This window comes from Clinocottus analis, unplaced genomic scaffold (genome assembly GCF_023055335.1).
Source record: "Clinocottus analis isolate CAN_PGR_092001 unplaced genomic scaffold, fCliAna1.0.p SCAF_16, whole genome shotgun sequence".
NCBI classification, from domain to species: domain Eukaryota; kingdom Metazoa; phylum Chordata; class Actinopteri; order Perciformes; family Cottidae; genus Clinocottus; species Clinocottus analis.
Genome location: NW_027175887.1, coordinates 13,090,309 through 13,106,568, shown reverse-complemented (window position 1 = coordinate 13,106,568; position 16,260 = coordinate 13,090,309). Strand labels below are relative to the sequence as shown.

The following is a 16,260-nucleotide window of genomic DNA, read 5'->3' as shown; positions in this document are numbered from 1 at the left end:
GTAGCAGGGATCAGTTCGTCTGGCTTTACATCTTTCTTGAGTTGTCAGTAGAAATCTAACTGTTGGTCTCAGCATCATGCGTAGTCTGTGTTTATTATTTGAAGTTTGAAAATGATACTTCAGCTTATGGCTTCCAGTAGCTTGTAGATCCTCTAAAAGTAGAAACAGCAACATTAGCTAACTTTGACTCTGCGTTAGTCATACTAATACTGTACATTTTGATTAAAAAAAAGTCAAAATGTTGCTGGATTACTTCCCAAACATACTAGTTATGCTCTGTTTCTGTTGTGATTATGTAAAATAAACTTTCTAGAACTTTGCTCAACTTTTTTTATTACACAGTTTAACTGTGTAAAAAAAAAATACATTTGACTGTATTTAAAGCTAATATGCATTATTTTTCCTCACTATGTGAAACTGGTGTTCGGCTCAATTACTAGAAATGCATAGACGAGGATTTGACTTTGGGAAATATGCTTGTTTGTTTTCTTGCATATAAAATCCATCCATGGGAAAAATATCATGAAAAAAAATCTTTTTTGTTACACTTTTACACACAAATATTGTGTGTAAATAAAAAAATATGTAGTAGTGAGGTTTGGAGGCGCTGGATGACCTTTTCTGTTTCCTTTACATGTTATCAGTTTGGTTATGCTAAGCTCAACTAGCTGGGAGGGAGGGACAGGTTTCAGCTCATCATCCGGCGAACCAGAGGCAACAAATCAAATGAGCGTATTTCCCAAAACAAACGGACTCTTCACTCAAAGCACTTTACGACTTGACCTCAGCACACTACTGTCACCGCTCAGCTGACCCGCTTGTTTTCCTCTGCAGGGAAAGTCTAGAGGCAAAGTGCGACAGTGCGGCTGAAGCAGAGAGAGAAAGAGAGAGAGATAGAGGGAGAGATAGAGAGAGAGTGAGAGAGAGAGCGCAGAGGATGGAGAGGAAGAGGCCGAGCGCTGCCACTGAAGGAGCGCCTCCCAACAGCCGCTTGCCGCGATCGAAACATCGAGCGGCACGAATACAAAAAGAAAACACGTACGCCATCTGAAAAAAAAAAAACACCAAAAGAAAGCTGCAAAATATTTTTTTCTGTGTATGTACTGAAGTTAATATATAGGTGAGAGTTATAAAAGATATTGTGTTGATTCTATTCTTAAAGAATAAAGATGTATTAAAGAAAGTCTTGGATGTCATTATTGTTTGAAATATTGTCGTTAAAATGTGTTGAGCACCATTTCCTGACATTAATTATGGTTCTATCATGCAACAGAGAACAGGAATTATAATAATTAGCAAACATGGTGTAACTAAAAACAAAACAACCACAGATGTGTTGCATTAACATGAAAAGAAACACATTTATGAATGTAGTTTGGTTTATAACAGTTGCAGATATTATCATAATTAAGTTACAAATTGATGTATAATTCTGTAATAATACTTTAAGACTAAACTGTCATCTCTGTTGAGGTAACTCTTTATAATATTCAGGGGTTTTGCAGCAGCTGTACTTTGTATTATTTTCAAGATCATGTATTTCCAAATAGAGAAATATATTATGCACGTCAGTCTTTTTCATTTCCTTTGACCCTTTTTGCATAATAGGCGGCTCTTCATGGAGCTATGAGCCCAGGGTTGAGCAACCGTATCATGATGTTCGAATATGAACTCAAAGGGAGAAGAAAAGATTGTGACAGCCTATATTTCCTTTCCAATATGTATTAACACACAACAAAACTGACGAGATGTAACACATTCACATTTCTTCATAGAGTTCACTTCTGTTCAAATCCACACATCAAGAATCAGCTCGGAGTTAAAAAGCAACTGGCGCGAACAAGATTAGTTAACAATGCTGAGCTGGAATAAAAAGACAACAAATTAATGCATATGATAAAAATCCCACCTGTGATGCAGTTCTTTGAGGAGAGCTTCTACTTTGTGTCACCGTTATTCATTATTGCACTGTGATCCGTTGTTTTACAAAGAAGATACAAGGAAATGATTGCATATCAATTAGTGACAGAGCGAGTGTTGGAGTGCTGGAATCGTGTCAGTTTCAACAGACTACATTTACATGTGTATTAGTCGAGGAATGAACATGTTACCGGATGGAACAAAAAGGGAATGTGAAGAGTTTTTTTTTAACCCAAAGCATTTAAGGTTCATCATCGCTTCGGTAGCAAAGCAACAGTTTCAGTCATCGACACAGAACCGTCACCTCAATCCCAGAAAACAATGTCTCTTTAGGAACATCCAATGTTGGAAGGGCAAGCAGCACCAGCTGTGGTCATCCCAGTGGTCACGACAGTATTTCTGGTGGCCGGTTGGTCCTTATTGGAGAAGTTCATCTTGGTCTGTGCTCTTTGGTTCCAGTATACAGTGTATATATAGATATAAAACTCACGAAGCGTCTGCAGGCATGGAACTAGCTTCACTGACTCCCTCCTCCAGGATTTCTCTGACTTGTTCAAGACTCTCAGCCTGTCGGATTACCTCCAGCTTCACCTGAAGGGACAGACGGGGATCAGTGAAATATATGAAAAGGATTGTATAAATTTCTAAAAGAAGACATTTTACCATTTTTTGTTTACCTCCCCTCAAGCAAACTCCTACAACTGTATGTTGCTTCTTACCTGCAGCGACTGGGACAGCTGGACAAAGTCCATCTGGACCGTCTGGCTGGTGTCGACCTGAGAGCGCAGGCTGATCAGTTGGCTCCGCAGCTCCAGACACTGTTGGTGCAGAGACGCCTGGCAGCCACGGAGAAATTGTCGGATTAGAAAATGTATTACTTTGGCAGCTCGCAGTGTTATCAACAAAAGAACGCACGTCACTATTTTTAATGCTCGCAATGTAAGCGTCAGAATTCACGAGTCGGGTTTCAGTCATATGGATTCATGGCCCACTGCTATGCGTCACACTCGTTTCTCATTATGTTCATATTGTAAAGCAGGCTCACACTACATTTCTTTCTTAATTTCCTGAAACTGAGACCAACAATCATGATTAATAATTCCTCACACCAGCTGAGCAAAAGCATTCCCAACACAAGGTCCAATTTACGTGTTGTTTGCAAAGCTTTGCCTTCCTCAGAGGATGGAAATACTTAGTTGTCATTGCGAGACTTAAGTATGTAATAACATGTCGTTGTGCAGTATTTGGGCGAGATTGGTGGAGTCCTTCAACAGAAACAAACAGGAAGTTGTGTTAAGATCTTCTCTTTTTTATCGATAAGTATGATTACTAACGCTTAAGAATTTGTTTAAATAATCAGGATCAGTATTCCTGAGAATGAGAGCAGCTCACTACCGCCAGTATTCAGCAGCAGTACAAATAATCCTCACTACAGACTTCACCGAGGCGCAGCAGTGGGCGTTGAAGCATCAGCAGTAACACTCAGTGTGCAGTTAAAAGAAGCAGGTTGGATTTACTTTGTCGGTACTGAGGGTCTTGTTGGTGCGCTGCACATGAGACAGTGCCACCCGCAGGGCGTCTAGTTCAGTGCGGCAGGCCAGCAGGTCGGCCTGCAACTGGTCCTTCTGACTCTGGATCCTCTCCGTCTCCGTCTTCAGACTGGAAAGTTGCACTGCACGCACAAGGAATGACAGAAACATTACAGCTTATTACAAGTTGGCTTCTGCCAATCGGCTTGTAGCTCCATCACTGCGAGGTAAACACTCAACAAAGTCACGACTGTTTGCTCTCCTGGATCCTCAGAAAGTCTCTCTAGCACTTTGTAGTTTTGCTTTCTTGAAGAAATTGTACTTTTTTGATTCTTGTTCTGAGCTTGTACTCACGGTTGAATACACTTCTTGTTAGTCGCTTACCAGACTAATAATAAAGCTCCAGACTCACCTTCCAAAACTTCTGATGACAGTAGTTGCGAGTGGGAGCAGGCAGGGAAAGAGAGAGAGAGAGGGAGAGGGGGGGAGGGAAATTAAAACAGTGTCAAGACAGTCAGTAATGCAAACCTGCCCTAAACAATAATATAATCCACAGACCGTCCTCTTCTGTGCGGGCGTTCAGCTGCTCCCTCAGGTTGACAATCTCGATGCGAAGACGCTCCTCACAGTGCGCCCCCTGGAGGGTAGAGTCAACAGTGAGCACACGCAGCAAACACATAAACAGTAACCTTCTGCTATGAAGGTTTTTCAAGAACAAACACAATCTGATCCTCAAATTAAAGACACCAAATAAACATGTTAAACTGATCAACAGTCATCTCAACAACTATCTGAAGCGAAGAAAAGCAGCAACTAGCTAAAAGGAAGTTTGATTAAAAAAAGCTCCCCACTGGTTTCTGTTCCTACTACTAACTATTATTCTCAATAAACCAAGAGTGAATTATGTCATGGACAATATTTTACGATGCATGTTTGCATGAGTTTCCTTGTGGTTCCTTGCCATAACTTTACCGGAGCAGATAAACTGCAACCGAAACCCGAGAGCAGTCATTTTACCTGCAGTGTTGCTGGGAATGATGAGCTGGATTCTGGTTCCTCATCCTCCACCTCCTCTCCTTTCAGTCTGGACAGCTCAGTGCACACCTTCCTCTGGGAAAAAGATAGCTCTGCCTGGACACACAAAAGCAGATGTTAACACCTACGTCTAATGAATGAGGTCATCTTACTTCATGTGGAACGTCATGTCGAGATCAAGTGGCTACTGCTGGCTTAATCTCCGTGTGATAGATGAGTGAGTCATGATGCACTTGGGTTTCGTATTTATGGTAAAAACCCACTTCAAGAGCCGCAATTTAATTTCTGATAAGATAATTAAAATGCAACTAACCACATACAATTTTAAATGTTCGGGAAAATCTGTGTATTTTCTTTATTCCAGAGTTGGAAGAAAAGATCATCTCCACTTTTATGTCTGTGTGGTAAATATGCAGCTGGAGCCAGCAGCCAGTTAGCTTAGTCGAGCATAAAAACTGGAAAAAGAGGTTAACAGCAGGCCTGGCTTTGTCCAAACTCAGATACCTGTGAAGGTCACTAATTAAACACTGTTTGTGTAATCTGTACAACTTTGACTAAAATCCCCGACAGTCACAAACAATCTGTAGGCTCGACATCGTGTCACTTACCAGCCGACTCTGGACGGCATGCTGTGATTGGCTGAAAGATTTCTGCAACTCCTGGAGGAGGGCCTCTGAAGTGTGGACCTGACACTGGAGCATTGTTACCTGAACACACACAAACAAAAACAAACAATTTAACATGTGTATGTCTGCACTTTCTCCCTCACTGGTGCAGACTCAGAGCGGTGCCGCTCACCTGTTTGTGTGTGTGGTTGGTCTGTGTGTCCAGCTCTCTCTCCAGCTCCTCCTTCTCAGCCTGCAGCCGGTTCACCTCCCCTCGCAGCTCTGACACCTGCCCGACACACCACAGCCTCATTACACCGCCTCCTCACATGTTTTTGGTCGGACTGAAAACTTTGTGTGACTTTCTATCTGATAGAAACTGTACCTGAGCACTGAGTGCATCCCAGTCGCCGTGCGTGACCAGCCGGTGTCCGGCCGGTGGCAGGTAGATGGCTTCAGGCACCAAAGTTCCCGTGGAGACCAGAGAGTCGGTATCCTCCTGAGCGTGGAGTTTTCTGGGCAGAGAGGGCGTGTCTAACGAGAAGGACGACAACGAGGCCGAGTCGCAGTGCCGCAGTGAAAAATACGCCTCCGATGCAAGAGGAGTGCCTTCTCCCTCCGCCACCGCCTCGAGCTCTGCTAATTGGTTGTTCCTCCTGTCCATCGACAGCATGGCCTCCGCCTCCGTCAGGCTGCTGGTGGACAACGTGGGAGCTTCATTACTGGAGGCTTCTGCATCCATCCTGCCTCTCCTTCCACTGATCTAACAGGTAGAGAAAAACAAATAACGCCTGAGCTTACGTCCAGGACGTTTGGAAACAATTTGAGAGACGAAAAAAAAAAGACAAAGTCAAACACGGACCACGTTCTGTGCACCGGCTCTCCTCCACTCCGCAGGCTGAGACTGAAGGACAGATATCCTGGCCTCATACTGCGCTGCCGTCTCTGAGGAGACAACAGAATCGTAAAATGATTATTAAATCCTCCAGTCACATGAATGACTGGTTGAGATCCATAAAAAAAATATAAAAAGATTAATAAACTCACGATTCTTTAAAAAAAGTAAACTGGTAGTTGCATTTGAGATTTTGTTTCATTAGCAAGACTTTCAAGTTACAACAATAAACACGTTGTTTTAAGTATAACTTCATCGACACGTAACCGTTTCCATGTCCTCTCCTGGTTCCTTATAGAATACTGCAACTACATGCCAACGTTTTAGTCGGCTTTGAATTAAGAGCTTTAAATCAAAGGTTTAACATACTATTGATTGAAAGTAAGGGGGGGTAGAAAGGGAAGAAAAATACTTCAGTTCAGAGTGTGCACACAAGGACCTTCAGAAACACACCGTGCTTATCACGCAAACATAAACACACACTGACCTCGGAGAGCCTCCTGCAGGGACTGGATCTCTTGATCACATTGTTTTTGCAGCTCTGCCAGTTCCTCCTGTTTGCTCAGCTCACAGATCGTCGCCACGCCCTGCCAGTGTTCGGCCTGAGCTCGGAACTCGGCGAGCTGGGCCTGCAGGCTGGCCTCTGAAAATGACAGGAAGGTATTTCAGCTTCATTACGTCGTTTTAAATAGATTCAAAACGTGGATGCACACGCATATGGGAAACAGCAAGACCTGTAAATGCGTCACTATAGGATCAGAAGAAAGCTCACGCTATGTAATTAGTCAATGTGCTTGCGGCCTTTATAGCATGCAGCTCTAAACTATTTGCGTTATTTAGTTTTTCAAAGCTACAAAGCATGTCATTCGTGTTAGGTATGCATATAGTAGGTCGACAGAGCTGTCTGACGAATGCACCCAAATCCTGTAAATACAGGTCATCCAGTTGCGTAATATTGTGTTTGTGTATTTTGATAAATATTTTCATGAAAAAGGATTATGCCATGAATGACCCAACCTGACGGTATGGCAGGGAACATAATAAAATGTTCTCATTGCTTAGTACACTGGGAGATGAGGAGAATGAGCCAACTGACTCCACTATGCTTGATGTACAAATAGCAATAACATCAACCACTTTCTCCCTCAAAATTAACTTATATTGTCTTTACTTCTGACCTTCTACTAAAACCAAACTTGTAGAAACGTATTAAAGCGTTCAACCTTCTGTTTACCACAAACCAAGCTGACACATTTGATGATGGTGGCAGTACTGAAATAACCATGAAGCATTTCTATTGCACCAAGTAAGAATATAATACTGAGTATGTTTTTCAGCTGTCGGGGTCTTGGATCTCCAAGACCCTAAAACACAACATTATTATTATTATCATTATTAATAAGATTATTACATCATTATTACCTTATATGATTACAGGTGCCAAATAAAAGATAATTATTGATTGTTTTCTGCTGTGAAGAAACACACACACGTGCACAATGTGCTATATTTCTCTGACTATTGTTAGTGAGCACGGCTGAGGATGTCTCTCTTCTGATGTTGAACAACTTCACAGCAACACCTGTAGTTCCAGTTTGAAGAGCAAACGTTTAGCATGACAATCTGATCCACCTGCAACAAGTATTAGTCTAATTAGGCCCCATAATTACAGATTAATTTGTTATGACTCGATGCAGTCGTCAAATAGCTGCACATTGGAGGCGTAAAAATAAAAAAGCACATTCAAGGCGTGACACCGAGCCCCCGCGTTGGGGTAAGATGGTTTAAAAGAGATCCGCCGGTGTTACGGTTTAATAAGCGATCGTGTTAAATGGAGACTTTCATCCGAGCGCGTCCGTTGTTGTCGTAGTTACAGACAGCTGTTGAAAATAGGAAGAGAACTAGCTGCCTTCGTAAATGCTGCATTGTTTAATTTGTATATGCTATATTATTATGTACATGAGAGGGTTTGACATTGTATTAAACAATTCAACAAAGCGGCTTTTACGAGGACAGCTAGTTATACGTGTTCTCTCTCCTATTTTTGGACACGGCTGTCGTAATTACCACAACAACGGACGCGTTCGGCTGTTAAGGTCGCCAGTTAGCAGGGTCGCCTGTTAAACCGTTACACCGTAGACCACCGGTTGGACGGCAGTTAGCTCGCGGCTAGCAGCGCCCGTTCGTTCCTATGGCGGTCAGCGATGCTAACGGGCCGTGCGTCAGTGAACTGACCGGAGCAACAGGTTTCACTTACACAGCAACACGTTCACGTTTTTCCTTCTTTTTTTTAAGCGTCAGAATGAATCCCTTCACAAGCCGTCACGTGAAGAGTAAAGCCGGCTGAAGTTAAACGTTGTCAAATGTATGTTTTATTACCTGCGTCTTCAGTCTTGGAGCTCATCTTCTCGCCAAAAATAAAATATAACACAACAAAAAACACACACAAACGAAGAGTCTCAAGAGTACGAGAGACTTGTCGGAGTCATTCTGCCCGAGCAGCAGGACTCTGCTGTGGAAACGTCAACTTCAGGAAACAACTTTCCCCGGTTTGAGCCTGCGGAAATCACGTCAACCAGCTTCCTGTTCTGAACCCTCTTTCCCTGTTTGCTTTGACTTTTAATGTCACTGCATTTTTTTGGTTTGTTTTTATTATTGTGTTTGAACACTTACAGGAGTGAAAACGTGTTTTCTTCTTGTCGCTGCCACACCCCGGACATCACGAGTGGTGACCACTGGAGGTCACTGAGCCGCATTATAACATGTTAATACTACTTTGGCATCATTGATTTATTAAGGAAGTCTTCATTGCTTGTTTCCTTTACGAATTGGACTTTGAGATACTTCAATGGTTAAAAAAAAAGTTTTTTCTTTTACAAAAGGTTCTTTGGCAGCAATTTTAGATATCGATAATTAATATGATCATTTTCCATTTGATGGAAGAAAAACTTGGTGTATAATAAACATCTGACAATATTACTCTGTGCAAGTTATAAAAAATCATTTTCAAAATAAATGAGGAATGAATTAATGAAAACAAATGTTTTAGATTTAACTGTAGATTCCTCTAAAAGGGACAGTCAGAGGTCAGTGCACTCTACTCTACACATTGTGCAGAATATCCTGCACCTGAACCCGTTCATTTGTGGATTCTTTATCTTGAAGGTTGTTGTGCTGGATCCTCAATGTTTAACTTGGATGGAGGAGCTCTAAGTAGATGAAGCAACTTGCTGATCCGTCACGGTGTGACTCGGCCTCTTATCAGGAAGGATGTCGCTCTGTCATGACTCAGTGAGCTTTTCACCACCTGAACTATCCAATTCCCTCCGTTCAAGCAAAACAAATATCTGTTTTGCAGAAAAGTCTGTCCGTTTCCACAAAGGTAGTTGGAAGTGCAAAGTGCAAAATGCTCTTCAGCTGCTGTGTGTTATCAGCTTTTGGCAAGGCGGTCACTTTCCATACTGCGTGCTGATATGATGTAAAGTCCTCTGTCGTACGTTACAGAGGAAAGATTGTGCAATCACGATACCGTACACGTTCAGTGGGATTTGGTAGCGTTTCATGTTGCAGTAAATCCTATTTAAGTGATTAATAACACTAGTTATTAGAACAATAACAGGTGAAATAAGTCAAAAAGCAACCTTGATATTAAGCTGGAAGCTGTATTTTCTTGGCAGGGGTCCTTTTGCACCTGCTTCCTTTGCTTGACAAAGGCCTGACTATTCAAGGTTTATAGTTTCCTGTTTGCTTTTCGATTTAAACAAATTATCCACAAACCAAATGACTGTGTTCTCTCAGCAAACTGGGAGCCACACACACACGTTCAAGCAGTGATAACAGCAGAACATTACCACATAACTGTGCATCTATTCATAGAACCGATCCTATTCAAGCCCCGATACTCTTGCAGGCCTCTCTTCGATTTTCATCTAGAAATACAATCTCTCCAGCAGGAAGACAGGCATCCTGTCTTTGCTTTCCCCATCTGCAGTCAAACAGGGTGTGGCAACAAAGAAACTAATGCAGCCTCCGACTAATGGAAAGCAAGATATTAAGTAGATTCCTTTCATCTGGGTGCTTGTCTACCAGAAGAAGAGCAGGCATTTGGCGTAGATACCGTTTCTCAAGAAAGAAACGATATAGGAAACACTTTTTTATTGAAGTATTCTGTAAATAAAACTTGGTCACGATGTAAAGAGGAAAATAGAAAAAGTTGTCACTGGAAAAATGTTTGCTGGATATTTACTTAATTTACAGGTGTGTGAGTAACAGAATATTCTACATATTAGCAAACATAGACGTTCATGATTTGATTTAGTAACAAATATGTAACTTTGTAATACCAGGCAGTCAAAGTTCGGTAAAAAATGCTGGTGAAAGTCTTCAAAAAATCATGTAAACCAATGCTGCAGGCTCTTTTACCAAAATGAAATATCTTTGATAAAGGAATACTATAAATAGTTTGCAAATGTCAACATATATTATAGTGGTATGAGCCTGAATTATTTTGACTGAAGCAGAGGCACAAAATACATGTATATTAATGCTCACAACAATTATATAATCAGTAACAAGAGCTAATTTCCAAACCAATAATCTGCAGGTAGTGTGTTTTTAGAGCGTTCACAGAGGAAACAGCCTCTTAACAGTAAACAGGGCTTTACGGTATCCAGTGCGCCCGATCTCAGATGGGTTTCTACGAGTGTACCATGTGCTTATCCTTTACATCCGCACCGCAAGACACTTTGCGAAGCTTTTGTTTCATTTGGTCCGGCGTCGGTGTGAGAATGCGTCTCTACAAGTCCATGTCCTGGTCGCTGACACTCTGGCGAAGGTATTCTTCATACAGCTTTTTCTAGATGGACAGAGTAGACGGTTCAACACTATACGGACTATTATATTGCAGTTTTACTTCAGTCACACACAGGCAGACGGCATACCTTCTTGGCCTTGACCACCTCCTGAACGTACTCCAGCTTCTCATGCAGTTGCCTTTTCTGTTTGCCTGAAAGAGTCGGTTGAGTCCTGCAAAGGATTGAAGAGAATTTGATGAGATTTCTTGTCAACATATAAGCCAACGATGGTATTTTTAATCATTTGTCAAGTGCAAAGCTGCAAATCTAAGGGAATCAAAATTCACATGCGTCTGCTTAACACAGATTATGTTCTTGATTCCACAAGGGAAATAAAAGTGTCACAGATTGAAGAAAATACAGTACAATATTAAAAAGGGAAACATATGCACAAACATCAGATACTAAATACATGTAGTTTACAAAGTTTACAAAACCCGGCTGCATCCAACAAATATTCTCAATTAAATCGCATAATTTTTCTAGCAATCAATCAAAAACACATTTGATCACCATTTTTGTGCGACTAACTCCAAACGTCTAAATTATATTGTATTGATTATAACACATAAAGACCAAGCAGCAAATCCTCTGGACTGGAACTAGGAATATTGGCACGTATTGTTTGACAAATAACTTCAATGATTAATTTATTAACTCCACCAAGGATGTTCGGTTTTTGGTTCAGTTTGTTCGTCAGAAAATTACAGAAAAACTACAGGCCCGATTTTTAAGCAATGTGATGGAGGAATAAAGGTCTTACTTGAAGGAGAAACGTGCGATGATGAGCAGGAGGAAGGAGAGCAGCACCATTCCTCCACAGCTGTACAGCTGCTGCTCCACAGAGAGGGAGTCAAACACTTTGACCATCGGCGTCTGTGGATTACAGGAACAGCTCAAATCAAACTTCACTGCTTTGCATGGGAGACTTGGCAACAACCACAGCGAGCGGTAGTTGGACACTCACCAGGTAGAGGGAGAGCGTCTCCGTGCCCTCGCGGCCCAGAGCCACCTCCAGCAGCTCTTTGGACAGAATGCCCAGCACCAGTAAAGCCATCAGGGCCAGCGGGACGGTGAAGCCCAGCAGAGTCAGGAGGCAGCTCTTACAGCGCGCCCGCCGGTTCATCGCACTGGTCTGCCTGTGAGAGCAGAGGGCCGAGCTTATTCTCTGAAGGGATCACCTTCAACGCGGCATACTTCCTACTGCCATTTAGAAAATAATCAAACCATATTGTGGAGCACAAAGTGCTTCTGTGAGTTACCTGTCGTCACACAGCGTGTCGGTGATGGCCTCGCTGATGAGCTCGCAGTCCTTCTCAAGGGAGTTGAGCGTGTTCTGGACCGTTTGGTTGATGGTTTTCTCGATGGTGCGACAAACCTCCTCAATCTGGTTTACGCAGCGACTTGGCTGAGAACGGGAACGAAGACAACGAATTACAACGTGCACCCGGCAGTAAAGTTATAATCACCATCTTTAAACTCATTGCAATTATATGCCAATAACTGATTTAAGGAAGCAGAGACATTAACATTTACAGGTGAACAATCACCTGGGGCTCAAGGAAAGGGCAACTCTTACTTTATTTGGATTAGGAATGTAGATGGTGGGCATGTCAAAACCACATTTGTTGAGTCCTGGTCGCTTGCAGAGCTCCTGGACAATCTGCATCATTACTCTCTGAGACAGACAGTCGCATAAAGACAAAGAAATAAGTCAGAGGGAAGTGAATGTGTGTTCTGTGCTCATGCATACATTAAAACTTGCACTGAAAAAGACTCTTGACAGCAGCTTTAAACTACCCACACACGTCCACATGAAGAGGACGTGTTCTATTTTAGGTCGACATTCCTCCTGGAGGGGCCTTACCAGAGATATATCACTGCATTTCGGTAATTCTTATACATGTTGAAACTGTTCATTAGAACATTTATTCAACTGAATGAACAAAGGAGATTGTGTCTTAAAGCACAAGCTTGTAAATAATGCTGTTGCTGTGCCAACCTGTCTGTCAGACTCCCCGCCGGCCTCGTCTGCCTTGCTCAGGTAAAACCGCAGCCGATCCCCGTGTTTCTCGTTCATGCGCTCCACGATGTTGAGGGAGCGCTTGCACAGAGCCTGGCCCATGGGGTCAAAGAACACCAGCACCAGGTCACAGAGATCGCCTGAGTGTGACAGTGGGAGGGACCAGTTTAACACATTTTTTTTAAAGATCAATATTGAGAAAGCTAAAGTTTAAAAAAAAATAATGCTATGCATAATTGAACTAACAGAACATTTGAGTCACATTATTTAAACTTTTATATATTGAGTGATTTCATTTTTTTTATTATTGCAGAATTTAGTATCATGTCACAGTTTCTTCAAAACTATCAATAGTTTGCTATGAGGCGATCAAAGGAAATGGCTAGAGAAGCCGTTCACCTGGAAAAAGGTCACTAATGCAACACAAACACTGAGACAGAAAGAACAATGGCCTGGTACTTTTAAAGCCAGATGCAAGTATACAAAACAGAACACATTCAACAAATGTCACTTCTCTTTAGTTGTATAACTTGTACAATATAATTTAAAAGACGTCTGAGGGGGAGTTGATAACTACAGTACCACAACAGGAAAGGTCTGTTAGCAGCAACTCACCCAGCCACATGATAACTTCATCCACGTCAAAGGGATACTTCATATCACCGTCCACCAAACCTGGGGAATCCACGAATGTCACCAGGCTGAACCGTTTCTGTCGCGACGTGCAGATCTCGGTGCTCAAGTACTCCGAAACACCTTGAAATCAGTTCAAGAACATCAAAGATCAGACATGATCACTTGACAATGAAAGAAAACATGTTTTATGATTATAGTAGCATTGTAAAATAAGTTCTTCTATTTTGCTTCAACAAATCTGCAGCTCATTAACTTGAATGCTTGTTTGAGTAACATGTGAATAAACTCGTTAGGATAGAATCGGGGAGGATTTGTGATTTAAGCTGAATCTAACCTTTGAACTCCTGCAGAGGCTTGAAGTGTGGATATAGATGAAGGGTTGCATTTCCCTAAAAAAAAAAAAAAACAGAACAGAGGCTATCAGGATGTCACGGAGAACTGAAAACACCAGAGAGGAACTAAATGTTAAACTATTCATTATCATGAGGAGTTACATAAATGTCCATCAAACAGTCAATCTTGCGACATGAGGAATACAATTCACAATGTGTTGCTTCTTCCTGTAACGAATCCTTTTTTCTTTTTTTTTAAACAATAAAAAGGCACCTTGTTGTGTTTGCACAGTCACACTTACTGTGAGAGATTCTCTCTTGCGCCCACTTGTAATGAAGTTGAAGCCTTGGGTCTCAATGGCCACTCCAGTGCGCTGGATGTGCTCTTCAACGTACCTGACCAAAAAAAAAAAAAAGGGAAAGGGTCAAAAAACTATTTAGTAACGCACAAATGGAGGATGAACATATAATTTTGTGTCAGTTTTATCATCTGCCAAAACAAAATCAATTGAAAAGTATATGTCCTGCAAAATCAGGCTTGATAGAGACTGGTACATACTCTATGCTGGACTTAAAATCTATAAAGTACGTTTACCAGTTGATGAAGGAGCTTTTCCCAGCAGAGTGGTTGCCCATCAGCATCACAGTGATCTTTTTTCTGGGTGGCAGCAACTTCACATTAACAGATTCGGCAACTGAGATCAACCCTGGACAGAACAAGATCAAACATCAAGGACAACTCCATCAAGGTTGTGTCTATCGAGGATGAGTCTAGCGAGGATGTGTACGTTGAGGAGGAGTCTATCGAGGATGTGTACATTGATGAGGAGTCTATCGAGGATGCGTCAATCAAGGGTGTGTCAATCAAGGGTGCGTCTTAAGTAGAACTGGAGGTGGTGTGGCACCTGTAGGGCTCAGGGCAGACGAGCCAGACTACCACAAAAAAAATACTGTCGTCCATTCATTCATTTTCTGATGAATCCTTAACGACGCATCTGTCTATCTCGTAAACGGACTCTAAAAACATTACACAAACTTTAGAGTTATATCACGAGCTAGCATACATTGCATCAACGTTGTGACGTAGCCGACCTATAGGTCAGTCATTGGCAGCTGGGCATGGCTAATACAACTAGCATTACCGCTAGCTAGCGCAACGTCATCCGAATCACAGTCCCACGGCCAGCGAGTTAGCGGTTAACGGTCAACTCGCTAGCTGACCGGCGAACCCCAGGGCCAAAAACCTAGCGTTAGCTGTCGCCTATGAGGGTTGAAGTGGTTTGCAGTGAGTGTTTGAGTCCAGCAGAACATGTCAGCCAACTCACCACTGTCGGGATCCGTGTACAGTTGATGACAATCCCGCAAGATGCGCTCATCGCAGGACACACCGCCGGTTATAGAGTCCGCGTTTGCAGCACTTCGGCTCTTGGTTTTGCCAGACATTGCGAGACGGTGATGATGTCTAACTTCGAGAGAGGTTTGTTAAAACTAGGATGCTATCTGAACTAACCTAGCTATGAACAAAGCCTGTTTGCCCTGTTTGAATCGCCCCGGTCTGCTGAAGCACGGGGCTGAGACGTACCTCGGCCACGTCGTCAGCTAAAGCGGCTTTTTTGTCGCACAGGATTCTGGGTAATGTAGTTTTTTATTGAATTAATTTCGCGTCATCCGTTTAATCAGACTGAAATCCACCAGCAGCCACTCAAGTAGCAGGAGAACAACAATAATAAGTGCATGTTTAAAATGTTTGCTATAAATGGACAGATTAGGAAAACAAAAGGCTCTTCCTTCTCCGTTTCAAGAACACAATGTTTTGGCTAAGAAGGGAATTAAAATAAGGGAAAGAAAAAAAGGGTTTGATGAACAATCCCCATCACAAAGTGGGATAGGGGATGAAAGTGACACATTTTCAATTTAGTAAAAGTAATAAAAAAAATACAAAATAAGTTTAACGCTTGATATTGTGTACTGATAAAGATTCATATCTTGTTCAAAAGTAATACCTAAATTTGAAGAATCGACAAGATTGTCCGCTGCAGTAATACAACTGTGTCTGCAGTAAATGTATAGGAGTCTGCACACTCTAGAACTACACATGGAAAGGGTTGTTAAGTGTATCACTGTGCCCGGCTTGACAACACCATGCAAATACAGCATTCAATTTAAATTATCTCAGACTTTAAGACTCTTTTGCACACCATTTCCTTTCCAACAGAGTTGACCATACATATGGAAAATACAACTGCAGTAATAAGGCAGTATATCCGGCTGCTGTTTAAGTGGGGAGAATATCTGTGCGGTTCAAAGCCACTCAGGAAAGCATTACACTCAATTCAGTAAATGACTAGGGTGATCCCAGTATACAGAATTAGTGTTTGGGTCTACATTTGGCACACAAAAAGCACACAACTTCACAGTTTAAGACAAACTCA

At 42.0% G+C, this 16,260-nt stretch overlaps 2 protein-coding genes across 2 annotated transcripts; both read right to left on the bottom strand.

Moving 5' to 3' along the window:
• Positions 1 to 1,476: 1,476 nt before the first annotated feature.
• rabep2 (rabaptin, RAB GTPase binding effector protein 2) lies at positions 1,477 to 8,519 on the bottom strand. Its single transcript, XM_068578864.1, has 12 exons — positions 8,364 to 8,519; positions 6,472 to 6,627; positions 5,952 to 6,034; positions 5,475 to 5,852; positions 5,283 to 5,378; positions 5,093 to 5,191; positions 4,467 to 4,580; positions 4,008 to 4,086; positions 3,862 to 3,873; positions 3,438 to 3,592; positions 2,640 to 2,756; positions 1,477 to 2,511 (listed from the first exon to the last, which is right to left on the bottom strand). Exons 1-12 carry the CDS (start codon positions 8,386 to 8,388, stop codon positions 2,407 to 2,409), a joined length of 1,419 nt encoding a protein of 472 aa, XP_068434965.1. The 5' UTR covers positions 8,389 to 8,519; the 3' UTR covers positions 1,477 to 2,406.
• Positions 8,520 to 10,087: 1,568 nt separating this feature from the next.
• si:ch211-11k18.4 (uncharacterized) lies at positions 10,088 to 15,414 on the bottom strand. Its single transcript, XM_068579082.1, has 12 exons — positions 15,154 to 15,414; positions 14,424 to 14,535; positions 14,131 to 14,224; positions 13,831 to 13,885; positions 13,476 to 13,616; positions 12,840 to 13,000; positions 12,417 to 12,515; positions 12,100 to 12,245; positions 11,805 to 11,976; positions 11,601 to 11,713; positions 10,925 to 11,009; positions 10,088 to 10,839 (listed from the first exon to the last, which is right to left on the bottom strand). The coding sequence occupies exons 1-12, from the start codon at positions 15,269 to 15,271 to the stop codon at positions 10,780 to 10,782; spliced, it is 1,356 nt and encodes a 451-aa protein (XP_068435183.1). The 5' UTR covers positions 15,272 to 15,414; the 3' UTR covers positions 10,088 to 10,779.
• Between the last annotated feature and the right edge of the window lie 846 nt (positions 15,415 to 16,260).